The sequence below is a fragment of the Schistocerca americana genome, chromosome 7, assembly GCF_021461395.2.
Source record: "Schistocerca americana isolate TAMUIC-IGC-003095 chromosome 7, iqSchAmer2.1, whole genome shotgun sequence".
NCBI classification, from domain to species: Eukaryota; Metazoa; Arthropoda; class Insecta; order Orthoptera; family Acrididae; genus Schistocerca; species Schistocerca americana.
In genome coordinates this window covers 358,121,444-358,142,952 of record NC_060125.1, presented here as the reverse complement: position 1 = coordinate 358,142,952, position 21,509 = coordinate 358,121,444, and the positions used below count along the sequence as shown (strand labels likewise).

Genomic DNA, 21,509 nt, shown 5'->3' with positions numbered 1-21,509 from the left:
TACGGTCACAGGTTCGAATCCTGCCTCGGGCACGGCTGTGTGTGATGTCCTTAAGTTAGTTAGGTTTAAGTAGTTCTAAGTTCTAGGGGACTGATGACCTCAGATGTTAAGTCCCATAGTGCTCAGAGCCATTTGAACCAATTTTTGACAGCACTCTCACTGATACTACATGCACTGTGCGGGTGTTTGACTAGCAGTTGTTCCACGCCAGTTGACGCTGCTATCGCATGGATGGGTTTATATCGAGGTGCCGGTAGTTACAAAGTTCTGGCTGATCAGTGTAAATCCACAATACCAGATTTTGATAATCCGTGCAAGTCAGTCATATCCTCCAGGCCAAGCACCTCTAAGACAGGGTTTCTTGTATCAATCTTGTTTCAGTCATTACGTTAAATCACTGTATTAAAGACCGATCTGGTTAGCGAAAGTGGTAGCTCATTCCTACAAAAAGCAGAGATTTGAGTCTTGAGTTCCACTTTAGCGCCTAGTCTTAGTTTGTCACAAATGTTCATCAAATATTATAGATCGCTAAGTAATAATGATACGTTATCGCCGGCGAATAGTTTGTCACTCAGAACCACACAAGGACGTCTTATCGCCGCACGAGCATGTGTATATGACTCAAAGTGGAAATTCAAGTTTTAATGAACACCTGGCAGCTTATCTACCGCGCATGATACACTTTAACTCTTTGATTGACTATTTCAAGGTCTAAAGCCCGTCGGGAGCACATGACTGGAGCGGAGATCAGAATGGTTTTTTATGCGCTATTTTAGTCTTATCTATAGTCTAATTATTCTACAAGCTACAGTAATGAAAGGTCTAAAACTGAATGAACCATCCCATTTTTAACTGTTATCATTTCTTAACAGAACAGGGGTGGTTACAATTTAGCTATCGACTGATATCGAATTATTAAAAAAAAACGACAGACATAAGTTGCCAATAACTTATATAAAAACTGATTCTTAAGAGGTCAAAACCTGATAATCTATTCATAAGATCCATTCAATAAGATAACTGTTTACAAGGAAAAAGCGTAGGATGACGTTCCATCAGAAGCACTGAATACTTCACAACCTCGTTGTTCCACATTGTTGATATCCATGTAAGTTTCCAAGTTATTGGTATTTTAATTGACAGTGGTACAGTGGTCGTGGTGAATTTTACAATGTCTGATTTATCGAAGCAGTCACGCAATGTGAATTCTTGACTGAAATTAGAGAAAATATATACAGAAGTACCTTAATTTTTAAAACTATGGGTCAGCACAGTGTTAGGAATCGTTCTCCTGATTTAAAATGGTGGTGATGCCGATCAACATTCGCCTGTCAGAAAACTTGTAAAATACGTTGCAGTCCCAATTAGTTGTTCACAGGAGATTTAATCCGGAAGACTGCAGGAAAGCTCGTTCCTCGTTCAAGTAATATCGAGTAAACGTCTGTTTGGGGGTCTTCGAACAAGCTGACAATAATGAAACATTCGTGCAAAGCATCATCAAAGAAGACAAATGCTGAATTTAGAGTACAACCCTGGCAAATGACTTCGCGCCTAAAAAGTAACGACACGATGAGTTCAATTTTTTTCGATTTTGCAGGAAATGTGTGTTTTAAACAGTCAACCTAGATCAAACAGTCAACCTCCATTACAATGCAGGAGTTCTGAAGTGTCTTCTTGCAAAAATTTGCAAAAGAGAGAGTACAATTGTGGCAAGACAACTCGTGGTTTCTTCTACCTTAAAACATGTCTGCCCATTGAGCTTTGTCAGCCCGCGATTTTTTCCCAAAAACCTCGTGCCACAGACCTCGCTACATGCGACTCTTTAGTGTTTCTAAAATTAAAATCAGTTCCTATAGGTCACTATTTCGACATTGTTTATGGAACTAAGGAAAATTCGCCATGGGCAGTGAAGAACGCTCCAAATGAAACTTTCCGGCACTACATAGCAAAGTGGAAAAGCCGCTGGAACACCTGTGTTTTTGGAGGAGGGAAGTAATTTGAGGGAGACAAGGATAAAATATCTGTTCTCCTTTAACAACCTCATCTGGACTACAGAAAAATTTAATCAGTTTATGTTTTAATTTTTTTTTTTTACTTTTCTTTTGCACCAAGATGAAATTTTAAAGACGTTGTAAACAAATTACCAGTTATTAGATGAAATACTTTCACTTTGTAATAAACTACCGCATAACAAAGAAATCATGCGATAATTATTGTTGTTATTGACGTTTTTTGAAACAATCTCTTATTGACAACTGTTTACACAACCAAGAAGCTAATTCCTTTGTGGCTTATAATCTCTTCTTTCTTTGAGTTGTTAGTAATAAAATACATGTTTCTTGACAATGACAAAAATATACATATCGTGGGGCTTCACGTGATTTACTGGGAGTTCCTCCAGTAATGGGAAAACGCCTTCTTTTGTTTGATTACTAGTGTAGCAGTGGCAATAATTTAACAAAGTTTTTGCAATGATTATAAGTTGTGAAGAAAAACATAGATACTGAGAATGTAACTACAAAGAAACCCTGGATTACACAAGAAATACTTCAGGTGATAGATGACAGAAGGAAATACAAAAATTATCAAGGAAATTTAGGAATACGTAAACACAAGGCACTTAGGAATGAAATAAACAGGAAAAGCCGAAATGGTTGCATGAAAAATGTGATGAAATCCAAGAAGAAATGATTGTCGGAGGGACCGATTCAGCATACAGAAAAGTCAAACCAACTTTCGGTGAAATTAAAAGCAACGGCAGTAACATTAAGCGAGCAGTGGGAATTCCACTATTAAATGCTGTGGAGAGACCGAATAGCTGGAAAGAGTACATCGAATGCCTCTTTGAGGGTGAAGAATTGTGTGTGGACATGATGGAAGCAGAAACAGGAGTCGATAGGGAAGAGTTAGGGGATCCAGTATTAGAATAAAAATTTACAATAGGTTTGGAATACTTAAGATGAAATAAGGAATAAGGGATGGATAAAATTCCATCGAAATTTCTAAAATCATTGGGAGAAGTGCCAGCAAAACGTCGGGTTGCAGAATGTATGAGACCGGCGATATTCCATCAGACTCCGAAAAGCATCATCCATACAAATCCAAATACAGTAAGAGCCGATAAATGCGACAATTATCGCACAATCAGCTTAACAGCTCATGCATAAAAGTTACTGACGAGAATAATAGAAAAGAAAGTTGAGAATCTATAGAAGGAAGTTCAATTTGTTTTAGGAAAGGGAAAGGCAACAGACAGGTAATACTTACATTGCGGTTGAATCAAAAAATCAAGACACGTTCATAGGATTTGTCGACATGGAAAAAGCGTTCAGCAATGTCAAATGATGCAAAATGTTCGAAATTTTGAGAAAAATAGGGTTACGCTGTAGGAAAAGACAAGAAATATACAGTATGTACAAGAACAAAAAGGAAAAAATAAGTGTGGTAGACAAAGAAGGAAGTGCTCGGATTAAGAAGGGTGTAAAACACGGATGTAGTCTTCCTCTCCTGCTGTTCCGTCCGTACATCGAACAAGCATACATCGAGATTGAAATTCAAGGTGAGAGGATATCAACGATGAGAGGAATATAACCCATGATGGGCGGAGCGAGGAGGACAGAAATTGCAGAATAGCTCTGGCAAAAAGAGCGTTCTGCTAGTGTCAAGAAGGGGTCTTAATTTGAGGAAGAAGTTTCTAAGAATGTACACTTGGTGTATAACATTGTATGGTAGTGAGACGTGGGCTATGGGAAACCGGAACAGAAGAAAATTGAAGCATTTCAGATATGATGCTACAGATGAATGTTCAAAATTAGGTGGACTGATAAGGTAAGGAATGAGGAGGTTCTCTGCAGAACTGGCGAGGAAAAGAATATGTGGAAAACATTGAGAAGAAGAAGGGACCGGATGATAGGACACTGTTAAGATTTTTTCTTCTTCGGCTTGTGCCTTGTCCTGCAGGTTTCGCAGGGTCGGCAGTGTTACAATCCGATTTGGTATGGATAATTTAAAGGGGTGGCTGGATGCCCTTCCTGCCGCCACCCCCTACCCCCCAGGACCAAATCAGTGTATCCCAGCTGTCTGCGTCTAGTGTAAACCATGAAAAAGTGCGAACATGTTTCAGATGTCTGCGAGTCGTGTAACTGAGTCGGGATGTAAGGACCAGCCCGGTATTCACCTCATGGGATGTGGAAAACAGCCTGAAAACCACATCCAGGCTGGCTAGCACACTGGCCCACTTCGTCAATCCGCCAGACGGATTCGATCCGGGGCCGACGCGCCTACCCGAGTCCACAAAGCAGCGCATTAGCGCTCTCGGCTAACCTGGCGGTAGGACAGCTGTTAAGATATTAAGGAAAACTTCCTTGGTACTAGAGGGGACTGTAGATGGTAAAAACTGTAGAGAAAGACGGAGATTTGTATACACCTAGGCTATTATTGAGGACGTAGGTGGCTACTTTGATATGAAAAGGAGGAACAGGAGAGAAATTTGTGGCTGGCCACATCAAACCAAACAGCAGGCTGATGACTCAAAAAAAATTTTTTTTTCTCATCCTGTTGTACGATTTTGGATACATATGAACAGCTACATTAAACTCTTTCGAGGACTGACGAGAGTACGTGCCAGTCAGAGGAAGCACAATTTGCTAAAAAGGTTGGTTTGTTGACTTGGGTGAGGGGTCAAAACTGCTAGGTCATCGGCCCCATCGGATTAGGGAAGGATGGGGAAGGAAGTCAGCCGTGCCCCTTCAAAGGAACCATCTCGGCATTTGCCGGCCGCGGTGGTCTAGCGGTTCTAGGCGCTCAGTCCGGAACCGCGCGACTGCTACGGTCGCAGGTTCGAATCCTGCCTCGGGCATGGATGTGTGTGACGTCCTTAGGTTAGGTAGGTTTAAGTAGTTCTAAGTTCTAGGGGACTGATGACCACAGATGTTAAGTCCCATAGTGCTCAGAGCCATTTTGAACCATCTCGGCATTTTCCTGGAACGATTTAAGGAAATCGCAGAAAACCTAAATCAGGACGACCGGACGCGGGTTTGAACCGTCGTCCGTCTGAATGGGAGTTGCTAAATAGTATTGATGGTCCATAACTTCTTTCTAGAAAAATTTTGGTTCTGGCTTGACAAAGTCACCTTTATTGGCAGAGTCACTGTCAGGCAATTTTTTTTTCGTTATACATTCGAAGTTTGTTCAAACGACTTACGTACTAATTGGCAGTTAATGTTTTATATTTTAAAAGATAATCAATAAGAAAAATCCTTTTGTAACCCTTTGACTGTCACTTTTTCCAGAGTTAAAGACATTAATGAGTGGTAATTTTAATTATTTCCATATTCAGAAGTAGCAATATGAAAAAATATGTCTCACAGTTTAATTTGCAAGCCGAGAATGTTTGTGACGTACAGAGTTATTCGTAAGTACCTCCGGGGTTTGAGAAGGCGACTCCGCTAAAACCACAAGACACGGAAAACAGACACACATCCGTCAACGGACAGAGCACCTCTTCACGTTGTTAACACACACAACAGATGCTCACTATGGGCACCATTAGTGACGCGGCATACGTCATTAAGTGCGTCCAATGTATTGACTTGAGCTGTCCGTTAGTGTCCGCTTGTCCGCTTCAGTAGCTGAGGGGTTTTTCGCTGCCAATTGTATGCGATGGGCCCGTTTTCGATTCCCGGCTGCGTTGGACGTTTTCTCCACTTGGGAACTGGTTTTCTACTGTCCTTAAGTTCGTATTTTCGCAACTGATAAGCAAATCGTCACCAATACATTGTCGTATGTCTTTCCATTACTACGATGACTGAGTGGGCACGAATTGAAAGACGATGAACTGAAACGAAAACAAAAAAGGAGTCTGTCCACCAAGGCGTGACAGCTGCACTTTTTGCGAATCTAATCATTAGGTTGCCTATCTGTACGTACAAAATAATTCGATCTATAATACAGAACAGATTTTTAAGAAAAAACATAAAGGTAGCACAACCTACAGGTGCAATCTGCAGTTATTAGTATTCCGTAAACCATTAGCAGGTTTCCCTTTCCCATGCAGCAAATGCCCACTGATTCTCTGATAACTTATAGTGGGCACATATGTCCCAATAGTAGTCAAAGGTTTAAACCAGAAAAAAATGGTAACACACATTGATCCCCATGAAATCGGCACGACCTTTATCGCTGGAAAGCCACAGGCCTCGAGCCACTGCTGAAAAGCTATTTCGTAAGAAAAGTCTTTCCTGCGTGAAATATGCTCTACACAACAAAATAAAGAAACACGTTTCCAAAACGGCGCAATTGTCACCAGTTGTGACGAATGTTTGGAACTAGGCTCAAAGATGCCTACAACGTTCCTCTGTAATGGTGCAAAAGCATGGCGCCATGCGACGTCACCCTCGAGCTCGGCACCGCAGCAAGGTGTCGACACGTGTGTAGAAAAGGCCACAAGTCAGAAGCTCATTTGAGTTGTAAGTTGGGTTAATGTCACGTTGGCAACAAATTTGACCACAATTCTGTCACCGTGGACGTGACATACGATCGGAATGCCGTTTCACCCCTTCTCTTGACGCTGCTGCGATGGAGATCAGAACCGCGACGCCCAGTGTTGAAATCATACGGTTGTCTTACGAGGGGCCGAGGAAAACATTTCAGACACACCGCCGTTCAGAATCGATACGAAAGGACCTCAGACTGTGGCACAGAGGCTGCCAATGAAACCACCCCCTACCTTGGGTAGTTGATTCACGCACATTTTGCGGTCGAGAACAATAGTCGGTAGTGTGATGAGCAACAGGAAGACGTTCTTGACTACCTTCGACACTGCTAGCACCCTCGGACGTTTCGACTGTTCGCTTAGGACGCTGTGTGCACTACATCATCACTGAATTTGATGGTATCCCTTTGGGGTGCGTCGCTACTGATGCAGTATCGTCAAGACCGCACCGTGGCGCACAGCGTTTCGTGGCCAGGAATTAGAGATGGGCAAACTCGTTCATGCATGTGAAATAGTTCACTCGTGATCGCTCTTTTTTGGGAAATGTTAATTTTTACTCGTTCACCGTTCGTTCGTCCCTGGAGTACAGAGTTTTTGTTCGTTACAGAAGTCTCATACACTTGTAGAAATACTTTTCGTGACTCTACAAAACATCTCGTTTAGCCAACTGTAGCGTTATGTGGCTGATTGCAGTGAAATAATAAAAGGTGGTGCACGAAAAACCCGTCCCAAGTACAGACTGCTCACCAATTACGCACAATTTGTTGACCGCTACGAGGAGAGTGGTGAGAAGAATGATTGTCGGTGAGCCTCTGTATTGCCTCTAATTTCTCGAATTTTCTCCTCGTGGTCAATACGTGAGATGTATGTGGGGGGAAGTAATATGTTGTCTGACTCCTCCTGGAAAGTGCTGTCCCGAAATTTCAGTAGTAAATCTCTCCGTGATGCACAACGCCTCTCTTGTAACGTCCGCCAGTGGAGTCTGTTTAGCATCTCCGTAACGCTCTCTCGCCAACTAAACGATCCCGTGACGAGACGCGCCGCTCTTCGTTTGATCTTCTCCATCTCCTCTATCAGTCCTACCTAAAAGCGATCCCAAATAGATGAACAATACTCAAGAATCGGGCGAACATGCGCCCTATAAGTGACTTCTTTCGTGGATGAGTTACATTTCTTTAAGATTCTTCCGATAAATCTGTCTGGTGTCTGCTTTTCCCATTATCTGTTGTATATGATCATTCCATTTAATGTCGCTCTGGATAGTTACGTCTAGATATTTTTACGGCAGACGCTGCCTCCAGCTGTTTGTCATCAATAGTGTAGCTGTACAGTAGTGGATTTTGCGCAATATGCTACTTTTATTTACGTTCTGGGTCAACTGCCAGAGTCTGCACTATTCATCAATTCTCTTCAGGTCGTTCGGCAAATTCTTATTATCTTCTGGCGTTTCTACTTCGGTATAAACAATTGCATCATCAGCGAATAGCCTTAAGGAGCATCCGACGCTTTCTACTAGATCACTTATATACATTGTAAACAGCAACGGTCGTATCACACTCCTGATATTACCTTTACATCTGCCTATTTAGTTCCGTTAAGAGCGACATGTTCAGTCCTATCTTTAAGAAAGTCTTGAACCTAATCGCAGGTCTGCTCCGATACTCCGTAAGCTCGCAATTTTTCATTAAACGCCAATGCGGGACGATGTCAAATGTCTTAGTGAAATCAAGGAACACCGCATCAACCTGAACTGTGGATCTCATGGGGGAACAGAGCAAGCCGTGTTTCGCAGGATCTTTGTTTGCGGAATCCATGTTGATTTTTATAGAGTAACTGTTCATTTTCCAATAACGTCATAATTCTTGAGCATAAAACATGTTCCATAATCTGTGCGCTGCGTCGCGCGCCCTTCGTGGTGAAAGCTGGCATTATCGATAGTAGATCGATTAGCTTCGCACGGCATAAGAGCGATGTTTTATTGAGGCGCTCATCGTATCGCAAACTCGATAAGGGTCCTACCAATCGAGTGATGCGAAAAACAGTAGAACTTCTATCTAACAGTTCTCTACCAAAGGGGGTCATTAAGAGACAGACGAAACAGCTCAGTTCCACCTAGGCTGTATGGACTGTCCAAGGTCCACAAAGAAGGCGTGCCTTTAGGTCCTGTAGTACGCAAAATTGGAGCTGCCACCTACGATTTGGCCAAATACTTCGCGTCTTTACTGAAATACTTTGTAGGCAACAGTTCTCTACCAAAGGGGGTCATTAAGAGACAGACGAAACAGCTCAGTTCCACCTAGGCTGTATGGACTGTCCAAGGTCCACAAAGAAGGCGTGCCTTTAGGTCCTGTAGTACGCAAAATTGGAGCAGCCACCTACGATTTGGCCAAATACTTCGCGTCTTTACTGAAATACTTTGTAGGCAAGTGTCCAGTTAATACGAGAAGTTCTAGTGATTTTATCAGCGGACTTCAGTCATTTATGCTCGAAAGCAACGACTTGGTCAGTTTCGATGTAGCTTCGCTTTTTAAAACTGTACCTCTGGTGGGCTCACTACTCCTCATCGGTAATGGGTTTGGGGGTGACATTACACCTTATTTCGAACACAGTCTCTCCTCGACGTACTTTTTATTTAACAACGAGGTTTTTGAATAATTTGACGATGTCATCATGGGGAGCCCCTTGTCTCCCCTGGTGGCCAATCTTTTTATGGAAGATATTGAGGAGCGAGCACCAGCCTCAGCTACTCTAAAACCAACAGTATTTTGGCGGTACCTTGATGACACTTTTATAGTTTGACTTCATGGTTTGAACAGTCTCCGAGAGATTCTGCAACATCTGAATTCCGTACGTGAAACCATAAAATTTACTATGGAGATGAAGAAAAATGGTTGCTTGCCGTTTTTAGATGTCTTGGCGCGACGGAAGAGAGATGGCACACTTGGGTATTCGATATTTCGAAAGCAATCTACTAATTGCCATGTACTGGCGCAAAAGATGGGCGTTCTAAAGACTTTAATCCACCGTGCTCATACCATATCGGATGCCAACAATCTGCAAACGGAACTGGACCACCTGAAAATTGTGTTCCAAAAGAATGGATACTCGTCCCAGCAAATACAGGGAGCGCTGCTGAGATACAAACGACAAGACAAACAAGAGGATGGGGCCTTCAAAGCGACTGCTTATTTGCCACATATTGGATATATTTCAGCCAAAAGAGACAGAATATTAAGAAGACATTCTAAAATCTCGGCTTTATTGGGATCTATTAAACACGACTTAGAGTTGCGCAAGGCAGGTGGGTCTTAAATATGTAAGCTCAGTGCGTTTCCTGTCAATATTCACCTGAAGATGGGCAGAAGACTCTGCGCTGAAAAATCGTGGCAACCAAGTTGCAGACATTCGGCAGTTCGCCCGACATTTTATGGAATAGTCTTTACGCCGGGAAAGTTTTAAATCTCACGTATAAGAACACTGTCAAAACCACTTCGGAAAATTTCAAGAATTTGTGCTGTAACATCAGTGTAAAAATCCACTCCCTACGCTCATATACTAACTAATTCTCTGAAAATCTTTGGCACTGTAGTGAAAACCAAGGAGAACCCTTCCTCCAGGACATTAAAAGGAGAAGAGGTATCTGGGAAGATGGAACGATAGTGTTAAATAAACGAAGCACGTTTTTAGCCTAGTTTCACAAATTTTATCAGTATCTGTCAAATGTGGAAGTCAATCTGCACTAGGCTTAGGCTCAGAGAGCACAACAGATGTTGAAGACGAAGGAAGCCAGATTCATTCAAACATTGGATAAAGGTAGGTCAAAAATGCATCATAGTTACCGAAATCCTGCACATAGAGGGAAAGGATGCAAAGCTCACTCAGTCAGAAGTTTTGGAAATTAAGAAACAGAGGAGTATATCGCCACATGTATAGCTGAATGAGCCAACTTAGTTCAATTATTCACCACTTTTAGACAATATTGCAACCTATAAATAGAAGAAGAATCTTGGTGCCTACATTCACATCAATTCCATTTCAGAGCAATCCCTACCTCAACGCATGCTTAGTCACAGTCATTGTAAATGCTGCCATAATGAATTTTGTAAATCTGTGTACAATTTTGTCAAAATTGTCAGCAGAGATAATTTTTACAGTTAAGTCAAGAATCGATAGCTTAGAGAGTTGATATGCTTATCTTTGCTTAGTTCTCATCTTTGGAGTCAGTTATGCACTAAAAAATGGGCTTTTTACACGAAACCTTGGTCGAACAGTAATAATAAAAATTTGTGAAACAGGCTACAAAGTGTTTCATTTAGTTATTACAGTATACAATGTTTCACCGAGAACCAACGTTTGATTCAGTAATAAGGAACTGGGATGATAGTACGACGGTCGACTCTTACTGGATGTTGAAGAGGGAGAGGAAAGACGAAGGTTCTGCGAGAAAATAAAAAAAAGAGAATGTTTGAGAACTATATGTAACAGAGTATTCATATTATTACTAAGACAATTGTTTCTAGTAGTTTTGGTCTAAGTCTAAAAAATTAAATACTAATAAAAATATAGAGTTTGACTGAAATTTTATTTTAAAATTTGTGTTTCAATTACTTAAATCTTTGAAATATGAGATTTGTGAAAAATCCTGACGAGATTGAGGACAACGAAAGTAATTTTCAGAACCAAAATTGTTCAAATGTGTATGAAATCTTATGGGACTTAACTGCTAAGGTCATCAGTCCCTAAGCTTACACACTACTTAACCTAAATTATCCTAAGGACCAACACACACATCCATGCCCGAGGGAGGATCTGAACCTCCTCCGGGACCAGCCGCACAGTCCATGACTGCAGCGCCCCAGACCGCTCGGCTAATCCCACGCGGATTTTCAGAACCAGTGTTAATTGATTCTAGCACATTTGTTATTGTGAAATCATTTGATAACATTTTTGTAAAGATAGCTTGTGTAATCAAATGCACCAGATGGTCATCTCTTTGTTCGTCCGGAGTTCAGATACACTTCCCGTGCTTGACAGAGAATAGTCAAGAAGAGGGGGTGGGGGGAGGGGGGGGGGATATCTGGAGATAGCAATGCACCACTCGAGAAGTGATCCACCTGTTCGTTCCTTGATCGACTGGTTATCGCTGTGAAGAAACGCGACGCGTTCGTCATTAATAGCCATCATATCTTTGACTGCTGATATCATCGCTTGAAGTGCGAGGTTTAAGTGGAGGGCCCCACGAGGCGTGCACTGGTGTGGGATATATAAGGGGCCGACCGGTGGGGCAGAGACACGCCATCGCCATGACGACTCTCAGCCTGCACCTCCTGGTCCTGGCCGCCACAGTCATCGCAGCTCAGGTGAGGAACTCTGTCTCAGTTTGCTCAACTCCAACACTAGCCATGTGATGCTGCTGCCGTTTGTTGCGCTGTCCCGCGTGGTGAGACGCCAGACTCCTTTGCACCAAATGTTCGCATGACTGGACGACTTCGATTCTCCACACTGTTGTGACCAGACGAAACTATTGGGTTAGTGCATAAGTTCGGAGCGTTTTTCGGTGAGTTTAACAAACAAAACAGATACACATAACAGAAACTTTAGTCATCGATCGTACACTACTGGCCATTAAAATTGTTACTCCACGAAGATGACGTGCTACAGACGCGAAATTTAGCCGACAGGAAGAAGGTGCTGTGATATGCAAATGATTAGCTTTTCAGAGCATTCACACAAGGTTGGCGCCGGTGGCGACACCTACAACGTGCTGACATTAGGAAAGTTTCCAACCGATTTCTCATACACAAACAGCAGTTGCCCGGAGTTGCCTGGTGAAGCGTTGTTGTGATGCCTCGTGTAAGGAGGAGAAATGCGTACCATCACGTTTCCGACTCTGATAAAGGTCGGATTGTAGCTGGAATCGGTGGGTTCAGGAGGGTAATACGGAACGCCATGCTGGATCCCAACGGCCTCGTATCACTAGCAGTCGAGATGACAGGCATCTTATCCGCATGGCTGTAACGGATCGTGTAGCCACGTCTCGATCCCTGAGTCAACAGATGGGGACGTTTCCAAGACAACAACCATCTGCACGATCAGTTCGACGACGTTTGTAGCAGCATGGACTATCAGCTCAGACACCATGGCTGCGGTTACACTTGACGCTGCATCACGGACAGGCCTGCGATGGTGTACTCATGAGGAACCTGGGTGCACGAATGGCAAAACGTCATTATTTTGGATGAATCCAGGTTCAGCATCATGATGGTCGCATCCGTATTTGGCGACATCGCGGTGAACGCACATTGGAAGCCTGTATTCGTCATCGCCATACTGGCGTATCACTTGGCGCGATGGTATGGGGTGCCATTGGTTACACGTCTCGGTCACCTCTTGTTCGCATTGACGGCACTTTGAACAGTGGACGTTACATTTCAGATGTGTTACGACCCGTGGCTCTACCCTTCATTCGATCCCTGCGAAACCCTACATTTGCACTACCGCCTGTTGCAGGTCATGTAGGGCCTTTCTGGATACAGAAAACGTTCGACTGCTGCCCTGGCCAGCGCATTCTCCAGATCTCTCACCAACTGAAATCGTCTGGTCAATGGTGGCCGAGCAACTGGCTCGTCACAATACGCCACTCACTACTCTTGATGAACTGTGGTATCGTGTTGAAGCTGCATGGACAGCTGTACCTGTACACGCCATCCAAGCTCTGTTTGACTCAATACCCAGGCGTATCAAGGCCGTTATTACGACCAGAGGTAGTTGTTCTGGGTACTGATTTCTCAGGATCTATGCACCCAAATTGCGTGAAAATGTAATCACATGCCAGTTCTAGTATAATATATTTGTCCAATGAATACCCGTTTATCATCTGCATTTCGTCTTGGTGTAGCAATTTTAATGGCCAGTAGTGTATATTCTCCTTCACAACCTGCAACGGTCTTCCAACACTGGGTTAGCTTTTCGATTCCGTGACCGTAGAATTCTCGTGGTTCTGAGACGTAGAACTCGTCGAACCACTTTCGCATTTCATTTTCATCCGGAAGGGAAGTTCCCTGAAGTTGTCCGTTAGAGATCGGAAAAGGAAAAAATCTGAGGAAGCAACGTGAGTAAAGTTGATGCGAAATGACCTACCAACCAACTCCTCTTTAGCCTTTCTTGTCAGTCTACCATGTTACGAGCGTGCCTTATCGTGGAGTAGCATCACTTTGCGCAGACTTCCTGGTCGTTGTTCCTGAATTGAGTCTGCAAGACGTCTCAGTTGTTGACAATAAATGTCAGTAGAGATGACTACCCCTCGTGGAAGCAATTAGTAGTACACCACACTGTCATTATTCCACCAGATGAATAATATTACATTTGTGGATGCATCCACGTCTTCCTGCTTTGTTTGGGCTTAATCATCCCTTTCTTTTACTTAGCATGAAGACACCATTTCTCGTCACCACCAGAAACGATACAGGACAGGAATGTTCGGAGTTTTTCATGAACTAGTTGACGAGCAAGCACAGGTGCACGTATGGCTACCCTCTGACTTTTCTGATTTTGAGATTCAGATCTCCTCCATTGCATGAAAATGTTTGACGATGGTGGAATGATCACACTTCATCACATCTGACAGTTCTCAAGTACACTGATGTGGATTGTTGTGGAATAATGCGTTTAAGCGATCTTCATCAAATCCCGAAGATCTTCCTGAACGTGGAAAGTAACTGATGTCAAAACTGTTCTGCTTAAAACGAGAAAAGCCGCGCGGGATTAGCCGAGCGGTCCCGGGCGCTGCAGTCATGGACTGTGCGACTGATCCCGGCGGAGGTTTGAGTCCTCCCTCGGGCATGGGTGTATGTGTTTGTCCTTAGGATAATTTAGGTTAAGTAGTGTGTAATCTTAGGCACTGTTGACCTTAGCAGTTAAGTCCCATAAGATTTCACACACATTTTAACATTTTTTTTTTTTTATATAACGAGAAAAACATTTTCCTGCCTTGCTCTGTCCAACGGCATTATCCCTATACAAGGCGCAAATTTTATTAGCTGCCTCCGCTGCTGTCACCCCTCTATACAGCTCAAATAGAAGAATATGTCGGAAATGTTCTGGGGTCTCCATTTGGCACTCCATTTTCTAGCGTCCACATCTCCACTCACTGTCTCCAAATGAAAAAATGACAATATATAAACCAAAATGGCAACAGTGAACTACAAATAAAAAATGAAAATCGTTAAATAAACCCATATCAGCCGGAATACTAACATGAAAAGCAAAAACGTTATCAACTTATGCGCCAAATAAATACAATCGTCCGTCCACAGCTGCGGGTTCTTTGATTGCTCTGTGAGGAGGCTCATAACACTACAACACATGAAGTATTTGTTCACTTTATCACATAAAATATTTGCCACACAAGTACTGAATAATCTACAATTGTGATGGTTGAAATGGCTCTGAGCACTATGGGACTCAACTGCTGAGGTCATTAGACCCCTAGAACTTAGAACTAGTTAAATCTAACTAACCTAAGGACATCACAAACATCCATGCCCGAGGCAGGATTCGAACCTGCGACCGTAGCGGTCTTGCGGTTCCAGACTGCAGCGCCTTTAACCGCACGGCCACTTCGGCCGGCTGCAATTGTGATGGACTAACAAAAAATCACTTCATGCAATCTATCACAAACTGTGCTCCTGAAGTACAACGTTCAGCCATGACAAAAGTGTATCTCCATCTGAAACATCACAAACGCTGACTGCTGAAGCTGAGGTCTCTACTGGTACTGAGTTCTTGGATGCTCAACACTATTTTGACTACAGTGTGAGGGCGCTGCGGTATTGGGGGAGAGTCGTGGTCTTTAGGAGTGCCTCCTATCGGTAGTTGCGAATTGTAGCGAGCCCCTGTATATATCGGTGGCATCGATTCATGTTGCTGACTTTGCTGTGGTACCGCGATCTCTGGACGATACCACACACATCGTCTTTAAGAACGCAGTATTTCATACCTAGTTTACAAGTTCAGAGTGAATAATAGTGGCGAAATTACACAGTACATACAGTCTATTTTATAATACGTATAGTATCAGTTACCACGCTATTCAGTCTGTACACCGGACAAGTTGTGAAGAAACCAAGGGAAATTAGGAAAAGGAATTAATGTCCAGGGACAAGAAATTCTGTTTGAGGTCTACCGATCGCATTGTAATTCCGTCAGAGTGGGTAATAGAATGGATAGAGTCTTGAAAAGACGATGTAAAATAAACATCAACAAAGGTGACGAGGATAGTGGAATGTAGGCAAATTAAATAAGGCAATTGTGATCGAACTTTATAAGGGCATGAGACACTGAAAGTAGTAGAGGAGTTTTTCTATTTGGGCAGCAAAATAACTGGTAATGGGTGGTGTAGAAAGAACAAAAAGTGCAAATTCGTAAAAGTAAGGAAAACAGTTCTGAAGAAGGAGAGATCTATTAACGACGAATAAGAATTTGAGTTAAGGTTTTTGTGTGAAGTATAATCCTGCATGGAAATGAAATGTGGACGATAAGCAGTTCAAACAGCAAAGGATTAGAAGCGTTTGAAATGTGCTGCTACAGGAAATGGCTGAGGAATAGATGGGTAGATCGAAAGACTAACAAAACGATACTGCATCTAAATGGGGGAAAAAGAAATTTAGTGCACAATTTGTCTAAAAGAGGGGATTGGGTGATAGGACACATCCCGACACGTAAAAGAATCATCAATTCGGTAATGGAGATAATTTCTGGGAGTAAAATTGTAGAGAAAGTCTGGGGCTAGACTACAGTAAGCAGTTTAAAATGGTTGTAGCTTGCTATAGCTACACAGGGATGAAGAAGGTCGCACAAGATAGACTAGATTCAAGAGCTGCATCAAACCAGTCTTCATACTGAGGACCTCAACAAGAATAACAGCTACCACGTACTAAGTTGACGACTCATTTTGCAAATATTTTATGATTTTTGAGAACTATTGGTTACGAACATTTTTTCTTTATCAGATGGCTGTATTGCTGTTATCAGCTGTTGAATGTTTACTGTGACATGGTGCCCTTGTGTGGAGAACAGTTTTGAGCTGTGAAATACTACAGATGGAAATAAAAATAAAAAATACACTCAAGTAAAAAACAACAAGAAAAATATATGGCCCGAGTACTTACAGTGAACTGTCCCAATTATCCCTGAAAACTAGCAGTTTCCGAATAGAGCCATGGATGTCGTTGATACCCTTATCGCAATTTAACTGACATCTCTTCCCAGCTGTGCCTGATGCCCAAAGTAAGTAATGAACGTATTTACTCTGTAGCGTCTCTCTGTGCTGTCAGTGCATGTTAGAACACTCCTTGCTAGTGTGAGAACAGGTCGTTCAGTAATCATGTGATACTGGTGGCCCGCCGTCTCGGAACGTTCGTGGTTCTGTTGGCAAGAGCACTCACTAATGTGATAATTGTATCAACGGCATTACCGAGAGGTATAACGCAGTGGTTGACACTCTGAACTGGCATTCGGGGGACGACGGTTAAAATCCGCTTCCGGTTGTCCTGATTTAGGTTTCCTGTGATTTCCCTAAATCGCTTAAGGCAAATTGTTCCTTCGAAATGGCACGGCCGGTGTCCTTCCCCATTCACCCATAATTCGAACGTGTGCTCCGTCTCTAATGACCTCATTGTCGACGGTACGTTAAAAGTGTCCTCCTCCTCTTCCATCAACGGGATTTTTTGCGATACACGGAAAACAGGGGACATTATACTGGACCATACATTTATCCTGCGCTTTTAACGCTCGTTTCTCCTTGAGTTTTATTTTCATTTCGCATACTTCTGAAGTCAAAATTTTTTTTCACTGTGGCATGTCGTAGCACTGTAAAATTTCAAGAGCTGATTCGTAGGTCCCCATGCAAATGCAATGCAACGATCTGATTACTAACATAATTGTGGTAACTGGTAGCGGTAAGAAACAAAAACGTGTCATCAACTCTGTAGTTGAAAGCTGCTATAAGATCTATTTTACTGTACAAGCACGGTACTTTCAACATGTTACTTACTAAGAAAATAAATCTTGTGTATTTTGTTTACACGTGCGTTTCGGCTACTTTTGGCCAAGCCTCAGTAGCAAATATCTGTTGCATTACATCTCTTTATTCATCCGTCCTTAATGCTATATGAACTATCTTATTAAAAGTATCCGGACACGCGTACGTACAGCGGAACTGAGCACAAGATGTCTAGAGAGGTGGACCAGGAAGTGTAAAAAGAAGCAGGGAGTATTCTGTTGTCAGTAGAGAAACAGTAACAGCACATTGAGTCGGTCAGGAGAGCTCAGTGGGTTCGAACGTGGACTGGTCACTGGATGTTACCCCAGCAAAAGTTTCATCAGGGTCATTTAGACCCTTCTGAAGCTGCCCAAGTAAACTTTTGACGACGTGATTGTGAAGCGGAAACGCGTAGGACGACTACAGCTTGATTAAGACTAGGTAGGCCTCATGTACTCATGGACAGGGAGCGTCGAGCACTGTAGAGACTGGCTACAAAAAACCACATGACATCAGCGGAAGTATTCATTCGTGGAGTAATGTACTACCAGTAGTCCAGACAGCAAAATGTGTGCAAGGAGTTAAAATTAATCAGGACGGAAGGTCGAGCAGTTCCTCAGAAGCCACACATTTCTGTAGTCAATGGTAAGCGATGCCTGAGATGATATAAAGAGCGTCATCACTGGACAGTGGATGACTGGAAACGAGGGATTTGGAGTGATGAATCGTGCTGTACGCTGTGGTAATCCGATGGAAGGGTTTGAGTTTGGGGGATCCTTCGAGAACGTTTCCTGCCATCATGTGTAGTACCAGCTGTGAAGTAAGGAAGAGATGGTGTTACAGAATGACGGTATCGGGGTGTTTTTCGTGTTTTAGGTATGAGCGTCGTCTTTCGCTTAAGAAAACGCTAAATGCTGAAGGATATGGACACTTTTTACGCCACTGTGAACTGTGTACATTAGAGGAGCAATTCGGAGGCGGTGACTGTATCAGCGTGGTAATATTTCTTTTTTTTTTATTTATTTATTTACACGTCAAGTTCCGTAGGACCAAATTGAGGAGCAAATCTCCAAGGTCATGGAACGTGTCAGTACATGAAATTACAACATAAAAGTAATAATAGATAAAAATAAATGTTCATGAACCTGAAAAAAGTCAGTCTATAAGTTTAAGTAAACGCTATCAGCAATACAATAAGAATCAGCTTAAGTTTTCAAGGAACTCCTCGACAGAATAGAAGGAGTGACCCATGAGGAAACTCTTCAGTTTCGATTTGAAAGCGCGTGGATTACTGCTAAGATTTTCGAATTCGAGTGGTAGCTTATTGAAAATGGATGCAGCACTATACTGCACACCTTTTTGCACAAGAGTTAAGGAAGTCCGATCCAAATGCAGGTTTGATTTCTGCCGAGTATTAACCGAGTGAAAGCTGCTTATTATTGGGAATAAACTAATATTGGTAACAAGAAACGACAATAAGGAATATACATATTGAGAGGCCAATGTCAAAATACCGAGATTCGTGAACAGAGGTCGACAAGAGGTTTGTGAACTCACACCACTTATTGCCCGAACCGCCCGTTTCTGAACCAAAAATATCCTTTTAGAATGGGAAGAGGTACCCCAAAATATAATACCATACAACGTAAGCGAATGAAAGTCAGCAAAGTAGACTAATTTTCGTGTCGAATGATCACTCACTTCTGATACTGTTCGAATAGTAAAAATGGCAGTATTAAGTCTTTGAACAAGATCCTGAATGTAGGCTTTCCACAACAGCTTAGTATCTCTCTGAAAGCCTAGAAATTTGAACTGTTCAGTTTCACTAATTGCTGAATAGGTTTCCAGATATGTAAGTGTCTTGAAGATTTCTTAAGTAATAGGACACAGTACGTGTTCATTAGAGGCATAGGTATCGTCAGGAGTGCCGCAGGGAAGTGTGGTAGGACTGCCATTATTCTCTGTATATATAAATGGTCTGAGGGACAGGGTGAGCAGCAATCTCCTGCTGTTTCCTGATGATGTATGGGAAGTGACTGTAGGATACAAGACCACTTAGACCAAAATTTTATGTGGTGTTACGAATGGCAGCTACCTCTCAATGTAGGAAAATGGAGGTTAACGCAGGTGAGCAGGAAAAATAATCCCTAACGTTCGAATACAGCATTTTTAATGTGCTACTTGACATAGTCACGTTGATAAAATATCTAGGCGTAACGTTGCAAAGCGACATGAAATGTAACGAGCGTGGATGGATTGTAGTGGAAAATGGCTACCTACGGTTTATTGTGAGAGTTTTAGGAGAGTGTGGTTCATCTGTAAAGGAGACCACGTATGGCACACTAGTGCGATCCGTTCGAGTGTTTAGGATCCCCACGAGATCGGATCGAAGGAAGAGATCAAAGCTATTCAGTAGTGAGGTGCTACTTGTAGATTGGTTCTGGTAAGTTCGATCAGCACGCAAGTATTACAAAGGTGCTTTGGGAACTGAAATGGGAATCCATGGAGGGAAGAAGACGTTCTTTTAGAGAAATTCTATTGAGAAAATTCAGACAACCGGAATGTGAAGCTGACTGCAGAATGATCCTACTGCCGCCATCGCACGCTTCGCTTAAGAACCACGAAGATAAGAGAAATTAGCGCTCGTACGAAAGCATGTAGTCAGTCGTTTTCCTCCTCTCTGTTTGCGAGTGGAACTGGAAAGGAAATGATTAGTAGTGATAAAACGTATCACTCGCCAAGTACCGTATGGTGGCTTGCGGAATATGTATGTAGATGTAATGGTCCCTTTCGTAAAGCAGCATCTGCGAGTCAATAGTTTGTGGACAATAACATTTCTGAAATGGACTCGCCTGCCCATAATCCGAACCCGAACCCAGTGGAAAACCTTTGAAATGAGTTACGACGTCGACTTCGCTCCAGATCCCAGTGTCCAAGATCACTACCTCTGGTTTCAGCTCTTGAGGAAGATTCGGGTGCCATGCACAGTTTGAGCCTTCATAAAGGCGAAGGGTGCACACAGACCATATTAATGTCCACTAAAATGTATATAGATACTTTGGGACAGATAGTGTACGTCGAAAACGAACCGGATGCTGTTAGTTAAATGCCGGCCTTGGTGGCCGAGCGGTTCTAGGCACCTCAGTCCGGAACCGCGCGACTGCTACGGTTGCAGGCTCGAATCCTGCCTCGGGCATGGATGTGTGTGATGTCCTTAGGTTAGTTAGGTTTAAGTAGTTCTAAGTTCTAGGGGACTGATGACCTCAGATGTTAAGTCCCATAGTGCTCAGAGCCATTTGAACCATTTTTGTTAGTTAAAGAAACAGGGAAGATTAGGATTTAATCCCCCGTCGACGATGAACTCGTTGGTGACAAAGGTGGTTCAAAATGGTTCAAATCGCTCTAAGCACTATGGGACTTAACATCTGAGGTCATCAGTCCACTAGACATAGAACTACTTAAACCTAACTAACCTAAGGACAACACACACATCCATGCCCGAGGCAGAATTCGAACCTGCGACCGTAGCAGCAGCGCGGTTCCGGACTTAAGCCCCCTAGAACCACTCGGCCACAGCGGCGGTAGTACAAGCTCACGTTGAGGAAGTAAATCAGCCGAATCCTTTCCAAAGCAACCATTCTGGTAGTTGGATTAAGCCATTTCGGGATGCTATTGAAAGCCTAAATCTGTATGAATAGACGAGTATTTGAAAGGCCGTCTTCGCTAATGCTGATCTGGTGCCTCATCACTGCACCACCTCTCTCGCTCCTTCAGTGTAAAGAACGTTGTGTTCATACAGTTGTTCCCATATAAACACTTCTGGAATGTTGCGAAACCTTATTCACATAGATAATTTTGCTTCTAATGTCGTCTAGTCTGAATATTGTCGGGTGAGGCCATTCCTTATGGCCCAATCCACATATTAAGAATAGTGCTACGTGTTTATCACTTAGCTGTATTCACCCTGTGTCATAT

At 42.7% G+C, this 21,509-nt stretch overlaps 1 protein-coding gene across 1 annotated transcript in view; it reads left to right on the top strand.

The window, feature by feature from the left end:
* The first annotated feature begins 11,757 nt into the window (after positions 1–11,757).
* The window catches only part of LOC124622545 (brachyurin-like), a 30,171-nt gene continuing 20,419 nt past the window's right edge, over positions 11,758–21,509 (top strand). The window contains exon 1 of the mRNA XM_047148282.1: positions 11,758–11,853. Within this exon, the coding sequence (XP_047004238.1) occupies positions 11,797–11,853 (57 nt within the window). The 5' untranslated portion in view covers positions 11,758–11,796. The remainder of the gene's footprint in view (positions 11,854–21,509) is intronic.